Source organism: Bos grunniens, chromosome 12 (assembly GCF_055505025.1).
Source record: "Bos grunniens cultivar Pamir isolate PY7600 chromosome 12, Bosgru_T2T1.0, whole genome shotgun sequence".
Taxonomy (NCBI): domain Eukaryota; kingdom Metazoa; phylum Chordata; class Mammalia; order Artiodactyla; family Bovidae; genus Bos; species Bos grunniens.
Window position 1 is genome coordinate 33,565,472 of NC_141176.1, and position 8,248 is coordinate 33,573,719.

Consider the following 8,248-nt stretch of genomic DNA (forward strand, 5'->3'; position numbering starts at 1 on the left):
TGTGTGGTGGGTGGCAGCGTAGCCACCCTCCTTGAGTTGGACAGGTGACCCAGCCGACACAAGTGCTGGGCGGTGCTGAACAGCAGTGTCTTTGCTGTGAATCAAACTGCCTTGTGTTCCACGGTCATGGACTTGGAAGGAACCTCTGCAGGTCGTGTGTGTATGCTAAGTTGTTCAGTTGTCTTTGACTCTTTGTGACTCCATGGACTGTAGCCCATCAGGTTCCTCTGTCCCTGGGATTCTCCAGGCAAGAATACTGGAGTGACTTGCCATGCCCTCCTCCAAGGGATCTTCCCAATCCAGGGATTGAACCCGTGTCTTTTATGTCTCCTGCATTGGCAGGCAGGTTCCTTACCCCTAGTGCTTCCTGGAAAACCCCTGCAGGTCCTGTGCTCCACTTTACAGATCAGGAAACTAAGCCCAGCACAGTGCAGGGTTCTTCTTCTGGTCAGATGAGGTCTAGATTTCAGGTTGCAGACTAGCAGACCTTGTTGGCTGGGTCACCAGATCCTTTAAAAATAATCGTGGCGTCTTTAATAGCATCAGCACCTGTTGCTGCGGCTTCCGCAGGTCAGCAACTATCAATTTCTCCTCCTCAAAGCCGCGCTGCGGGTCTGTCGGGAGCCTTGTTTGCTTCCTCCCACAGCTGTCTACACCGCCGGGGCCAAATGGGGGGCCCTTTCTGCCTGGATCCAATAAATCGCTCAGCCCAAATTTAGAAAGATAAGAAGCGACACAAATCATCCGGAAGGAGGCCCCATTCGGGCATTCTCCGTCCCACCTAGGAGAGCCCCGAGCCCACCGCGAGGCCCCCAGTCCGTGCGTGGCTGGCCGAAGCCTGGACAGCAGGGGCCTGGAACTAAGTGGGGCAGTAATTCTGAGCGACAACTTCAGTGTCTGCCAAGTGGAGCGCAGTTATCATCCTTCTTTGGGAAGTTTTGAGAATCAAACCGAACTGCGATTGCCTAAGACCTGCAGAAACACGTTTAGTTTGTCCTTATTGCCAAGACTGCTGTTACTGTGTCAGCTCCGGCCCGGGTCTCCCGCCCGCCTTCCAGCCGGCAGCCCACCGCCGGCGACTGCCGGAGTCCGAAGGTGAAGGGCCGGCGGCCGGGGAGGCCGGAGCAGGGGGCGGTGGTCCAGCGCGCATGCGCGTCCGCGGCGCCCGCCCCTCTTAAGAGCGCAGCTCTGCCGCCGGGCCCCAGAGTCGGAGCCGCGCGCGTCCGCGCGGGGTCCCTACTCTCGGCTTCGTCCGCAGCCCCGGGGGGCCAAGACTTCCGTGGGAGGCGCCCGGCTGTGCGCGCCCCCTACCCACCTCTCCCCGCCCCCCGCGAGGGCGCACCGCCCGGGGAGAAGGAGCGCCGGACAGAGCTGGCCGCGGCCGGAGAGCAGAGGAGGAGAGCGGGGCGAGCCGCCCGCCTGGATCCGCGCCCAGCAGCAGCCGCTGCCACCGCCAGCCCGGCCGGCTCCCGGGACCGCGGCGGGGCGCTCCGGGCCCTCATCTACGTCCCGGACGCCGGCGAGCATCTGGAGGACCGACCGTCCGGCAGCGGAGCGGATCGTGGGGGCTGCGGCCGGGTGGTGGGGAGGTGCGCTACCCGGGCGGCGCGGCCGGAGCCATGCGGACCGAGCTCGGAGCACAGAAGGCTGGGCGCGGCCGACCGCTGCACTTGCTGCCCGGAGCCCTGCGCCCGCTGCCCGGCTTCCTGGGCTCTTCTCACAGCCCGCGCGGGGCATAAAGGCGAAGAGACGCACTCGGGACCCCGGGGCTTAAACTCTGCGGAGCGCCCTGGCTCCGGGGACGCCCACTGGTGGTCCGGCTAGATTGATCGCCCCCTCGGGGATGCACGGGCAGGGTCCCGTCGCAGTTGAAGCCTCCGGGGGCTACGCGACGGCAGCCCCGGGGACCCTCTGATTCGTAACTCGGAGAGCTAGGTAGGCGAGTGTCCACGAGTCCAAGGCTGCCTCTGCTCGGACCGCGCCGCCGGCCGAGGGAGGGCATGGCTTAGGTCCTGGACGTCGCGGCGGGGGCGGTGACCCGCGGACCGGACACTCGGCGAAGAGGGCCCGGCCTCGGCACCGCGGGGACCAGGGCGCCGGAGTCGGTTCTGCGCCCTCGGAACCGCGCCGCCCGCGCCCAGGGTGGTGCCATGTGGGCCGGCCGCCACCCGGACGCCGCTTCGCTCCTGCGGCTGCTGCTGGCTGCGCTGCTGGCGGCCGGGGCGCTGGCCAGCGGCGAGTACTGCCACGGCTGGCTGGACGCGCAGGGCGTCTGGCGCATCGGCTTCCAGTGCCCCGAGCGCTTCGACGGCGGCGATGCTACCATCTGCTGCGGCAGCTGCGCGCTGCGCTACTGCTGCTCCAGCGCCGACGCGCGCCTGGACCAGGGCGGCTGCGACAACGATCGCCAGCAGGGCGCCGGCGAGCCCGGCCGCGCGGACAAAGACGGCCCCGACGGCTCGGCAGGTAGGCGGGCTGGGCCGAGCAGGGCGAGCCGGAAGGGGCGGAGGGGGCGCTGGCTCGCCGGCTTTCCCCGCGAGCCTGGAGAGGGGGAGGGAGTTATGAGCCTACGATTGCGGGCCTGGGGTCTGGACTGGGGCGGGGGTTGGTGGGCGGGGGACGGTGTCTGCACTCTGGCCCGGCCTTTAATGTGTGCGGAACCGGACACCGGTTCACTGCCCTGGGCCTCAGTTGCCCCATCAGTCAGCTAGAGAGTCCCGAAACAAACAAGATCATAACATGCAAGTCAGGGTTGGCCACAGACGCCCCACGTTCTTCCTCCCCGGGGGTCTCTGTGCCCCTCCCCGTGTCTCCTGTCTCCATGAGTGTAAGTCCCGGGAAAGGGTCCTGTCCTGGGGGTGGCACTCGAGGGCTCCCCAGAGGGAAGACAGCTCCGGGGCCTTCCCCGGGGTGATGGTGACGCGGCGCCCCCAGAGCCCGGGAGAGTCTAGCTCTCTCTAAGACACGACTCTCCCTGCCGTGTCTCCTTACCTAGCAAGTGCGACATCAGAGCGCTGCCAGGCTTGCTCTTTATGGCTTTGATTTTTTTTTATTATAGTTTTTCAAATTGCCCAAGTTAGAGTTGGAAAAATATACGCCTGAAAGCATTTGATAGGTTCCACTTCCTCTGCTTGTTACCAGCCTCCAAGACCCCTTCCTACCTCGAAGACATACCCAGGATGTGTCCGGGGAGGGAGGAAATGGTCCGATGGAAGTGGAAGGGCACTGGTAGCCCAGAACGGCATCTGTTTCTTTGGCAGGTATTGAGAAGGAGAGGACTTTGCACCCTGGGCGCCCTGGGTTCCAGCTGCCTGAGTCCCGCTCTGCTGGTCCCTCTTCCCAGAACTGGCTGGGCTTGTGAGAGGCAGCTCCTCTCGGTGTCCTTCGGTCGCACATTTCTGTTGGCCACCCTTCCTGATCTCTGCCTTGACTCAAAAGAGGAGAAGGCAGGGTGACTCCAGTCGAGGAGCTGTCCTGGAAGGCAAGCCCAGTGCAGCTGGGTGTGTGGCCACAGAGCAGACCTGGAGCTGGAGGGAGGAGCCAAGGGCACCCGGCTCCCAGGGCCTGCCGAGTTGGCTGTAGATGGCCTGCCAGACGCCACGGTGACTGCGGACTAGTCGGTGGGCAGCCGGCTTCTCACGATCCTGTTGTGTGAGCGGATGCCTTCTGAGTTACACTTTTGGATCTGTTTTCCTAAAAACCCTGCGCTTCTGCAGTCCAGAAGGATAGCATGTCTAATCAAGCAGTCTCCAGGGCTTCTAGGAGCACTGCCTTCTCTGCCCTGCATAGTTATTTAGGCTTCTGATTAAAATCCTGGAAAGAGAACAGTTATTTCTCCCCAAAACTCATTATGTGGACTTAGACTGCTTTCAGTTAGTTACAGTATAACGTTTGGGGTACTTTTTCTTAACTGTTAATTCCTTTACTTCTCAATAACATATAAGGCTGGTATCTTAATTTAGAAAATGTTATCTTCCATCATCAGCCTTTGGTTACATGCTTAATAAAGTATGTTTTACTGACAAGCCATCTTTTCTCTGTGGCTCTGTCTGGTTCTGTGTCCTAGAAACACCAACTCCAGAAATATCAGTGCTGTCAGAGGAGTGTGGTTAGAACAGCTGCTGCCCTAGCGGAGTTAGGATAAGAGGGTGTTTTGAGTCTCTGCCCTCGGGTGCTGGGGAGCTGCGCATCTTCCTGGACCGTGTACTGGCCGAGACCAGTGGGACCAGTCCTTGTCCTCGTGTCTTATCAGATAGTCAGGGAGATGGGAAGGAACACCTCAAAAGACATGGGCTCTTGGTCATGTAGGGTGGGGTCCATAGATCCTTCCCTCTTGGTTCTCAGTCCCCATCAAGCCCGTGTGTCCAGCTTCTGAAACCCCATAGTGCTAGGCCCACGGCACCCCCCAAGATCTTTGTAAGTAGAATGATTCTAAAAATGGAGCTCACTACTGATTTTAGGAAAGTGTTTATTTTTATTTTGACAGTTTTATTTTCTGGAATAAATCTTACTGGCTAGGTACGATGCCCACTGCTGTATGTTCTATGGCTTTCCCTGTGGTTCTCCACACAGAATTCAGTGTCCTAAGCCAGGCCTGTGACTCCTCCTCCACCACCTGGTCCTGCCTAGGCCCTTCTCAGCGCCCCTGGAGATACTTGTCCTCCTGGGTACCTTGTTTCATGCTGACGCATTGTCTGGACAGCTCCCCTGCTCCCTCCCCACCGCGCCCCCCCCACCGCCCCCCCCACCGCCCCCTTCCCCCCCCCCCCCCCCCCACCCCGTGCAGGCCCACCTCCCAGTTACCAGCCTTCAGCTTGGCAAGTGTGTATGGGAGGGCTTTTTTCCCTTAAAACCCTTCTTTGACCTTTGTGCCTTACAAACTCTTTTTGGAAATGGTTGTGACTAGGATGTGACCTAGATTTTTTATCTATTTGCCTGTGAAACAAGAACCTGCGAAAAAATGGTCAAAGAAGTTTGCAAGGAATGCGAATAACTTTCTGGGGAAAAGAGAAAACTTTGAAATACTATCGACTCATTTCTGTGCAGACCGCACAAACTTTAGGGCGGACTGAAATGTGGGCAGTGCAGTTACAGTAGGAATTTTAGAATAAACTCAATCTGCAAAACTCGTATTTTTGCTAAATTGGATATCTGCCTTAAAGAGTGTTGCGATTGGGGAGTCTAGCTGTCAGCGTTAACAGCTTTGCTTTGGGAACCCACCCCACCGAGTCTGCAGGCAGGTCCTATTCCTCACCCCCTTTTCCTAAGCCCCGGATAAAGGACGGTGCTTCCTGTGCTGTGCGCTGCCGACAAGCGCACACACCAGCCCGGCCGCAGTTCTGAGATTCTGGGTACTGGTACAGTGCATTTATTCACCTCTGCTGCCCATCACCGATTTTTACTGCTTCCTTCCAGGAAGTCATCATGGTATATCTTTCTTCTTTTCTTCAGTCCCCATCTACGTGCCCTTCCTCATCGTCGGGTCAGTGTTTGTCGCCTTCATCGTCTTGGGGTCCCTCGTGGCTGCCTGCTGCTGCAGATGCCTCCGGCCCAAGCAGGAGCCACAGCTGAGCCGGGCCCCAGGAGGGCCCCGCCTGGTGGAGACCATCCCCATGATCCCGAGTGCCAGCACCTCTCGGGGCTCCTCCTCCCGCCAGTCCAGCACGGCCGCCAGCTCCAGCTCCAGCGCCAACTCGGGGGCCCGGGCACCCCCGACCAGGTCCCAGACCAACTGTTGCCTGCCCGAGGGCACCATGAACAATGTGTACGTGAACATGCCCACGAACTTCTCTGTGCTCAATTGCCAGCAGGCCACCCAGATCGTGCCCCATCAGGGGCAGTACCTCCATCCCCCCTTCGTGGGGTACACCGTGCAGCCAGACTCGGTGCCCCTGACCCCGGTGCCCCCGTTCCTGGATGGGCTGCAGACGGGCTACAGGCAGCTCCAGGCTCCTTTCCCTCACACTAACAGTGAACAGAAGATGTACCCAGCGGTGACCGTGTAACTCAGAGGGTGGCTGGGGGCCTGGACCTGACAGGGGTGAGCGGGCGCTGTGGGCTTGGGAAGGATCCCAGCCTGGAAGTCTGTGCCTGTCGGTGTTGCTTATGGCACAGTTCTGTTGGATGGCTTCATTTGCCCCCAAGCTGTATGAAAACATCTTTCTCCGAATTAGCATGTCTAGATTTGTTTATCCTGGTTTATGATTGATTCACGATGGGAAAGAGCAGTCTCTGGAGATATGGCTCCTTGACACCTGTAAGCCTTTAAGTGCCCTTGAGGTATGGCTGTCAAAAGAATTTTGTAAACAGATGAAGTGTTTTTATTATTTTGTTATTATTACTTCTTCTTTTTTTTTTTTTTGTACAAGATCAGAATTGCTGTTCTCTCCCCATTACCTGGGGTGGTTTCTAATAAGCATCTAAGGTTTTAGGGGAGATGCAAAGAACAACAGTTCTTATAAAAGGAAGCCAAACTGGACTCAAACGTTAGTCCTTGATCTCAGTATTTCCCAGGCACATCTTAATTTGTTGTAAAAAGATATATATATTATCTATTTTTGTGCTTTTTTGGGGGTCTGTTTTGTGCTTTTTTACCTTGTGTAGAGATCTTATTACAAAGTGATTTTCTACGTTAAAAAAAAGACTGAAAGAAATTGTATAGTTCTTAACTGATGGCATTTCAGAACTCTGGGATTATTTTAATCTTGAAGTAGTGGATGGTGTAGTAATAAAACCATTCATCCCCTTCTTGATTGTATCTTTTAAATTTCTGGCTTTACCTTGATATCTGAGAAGAAGTAAGTGTTTTTGTGTTGAAATCATAAACTGTATCACCTGCTACTTCTCCAGGTTACTTTTTAATTTTGTCGTGTGGTATGGCTTGGCTTTCATTCTGTTTGGTGTTGAGATCTCCATGTCCATATGGTGCTGAGTGCAGGTAATTACTGTTCTTATAAATGTTATAACATCAGCCCTTCTGCCTAGATCTGAGAGAGCATTTTCTTATTTTCCCTACAAAAACTCACATGCTTTATAAAGATACTTAGTATCGTTTCTCAGCCATAATCCCAGGCTTGGGATGAAATTTAAACCACAAATACGATGTACTGTGCAAATCCTAGGCTTATTATACTGTCGTTATCAAAACGTCTTATTTTTCAAGCAAGAGGGAATGTTAAGTTGAGAAGAGCTTTTCAGAGTAGATATTGTCTTTCTTCCCCACAGTTAGTTCTTGTTTTCCTCTCTCTTAGACCTCAGCAAGCACTGTATTCATTACCAGCGTTGTGAATTATGAGTCTCAAGTGAATTTATTTGTGTATTGTTCACTTATAAGAAATAAGTCAAAATGTATGCCAGTAAATTCCCAAATGCTAGCAAAACCAAGATTTGTAATTAAATGGTCATAATGGTCTTTTACATATTTATATCTGTATCTGTGCTTATCTGTCATCAATCATCTGTCTACCTGTTTGATTGCTTATATACATCTCTACCTGTTATCTCATGACTGAATAATGTAAAACCATTGTTGGCAATTGGTGTCAACAAGATACTCCATCAAACCTCTTAATAACCAAAGGCAGGGGAAAATCATTTTACTTATTAATAAATATTTTATGGGATGAATTCTTAGGGGAGTTGTTTTTTTTTAAATTTTCATTCTACTTGGTAATTTTTCAGATGGTCTATTAAACCTGTTAATAGAGTAAAATTGCTAAAAATCATAAATACTGCTTTCTAGAACCAAGAGCCTGCCTTTAAAGGTGATTAATATCTGGGAAAGTGATGGTGTGTTCTGAGTCAGTGGGTATCATTTTACATGTGTCTTGGGAAATGTTGACAGCCCAAAACAAACAGTTCTTCTGGAGTCATTATACTATCAGGCTAGTGTGTGTTCTGTACATTGTCTTTGACGGAGGATTCTAGCTTATCTGAGGAAGTCAAATTCCTAGGAATTTGGAGGTGAAAGGAGCCTCAGAGATCGCCCAGACGAAAGATTGGCAAACTTTTTTTTTTTTTTTCTGTAAAAAGCCAAATTGTAAATATTTTAGCCTTTGCCTGTTGTCTCTCAAACTATTCGGCTCTGCTGTTATAGCACAAAAGTAGCCATAGAAGGCACATAAATGAGCGCATCTGGGTTCCAATAAAACCTGATAGATGGACACTGAAATTTGAATTTTATGTAATTTTCACATGTTACAAAATACTCTACTTTTGATTTGATTTTTTTCCCAGCCATTTCAAAATG

The 8,248-nt window shown here is 53.4% G+C and overlaps 1 protein-coding gene across 1 annotated transcript; it reads left to right on the forward strand.

The window, feature by feature from the left end:
- Nucleotides 1-1,962: 1,962 nt before the first annotated feature.
- On the forward strand, nt 1,963-7,626 carry SHISA2 (shisa family member 2). Its single transcript, XM_086328501.1, has 2 exons — nt 1,963-2,466; nt 5,452-7,626. Exons 1-2 carry the CDS (start codon nt 2,151-2,153, stop codon nt 6,003-6,005), a joined length of 870 nt encoding a protein of 289 aa, XP_086184627.1. The 5' UTR covers nt 1,963-2,150; the 3' UTR covers nt 6,006-7,626.
- Nucleotides 7,627-8,248: the final 622 nt, after the last annotated feature.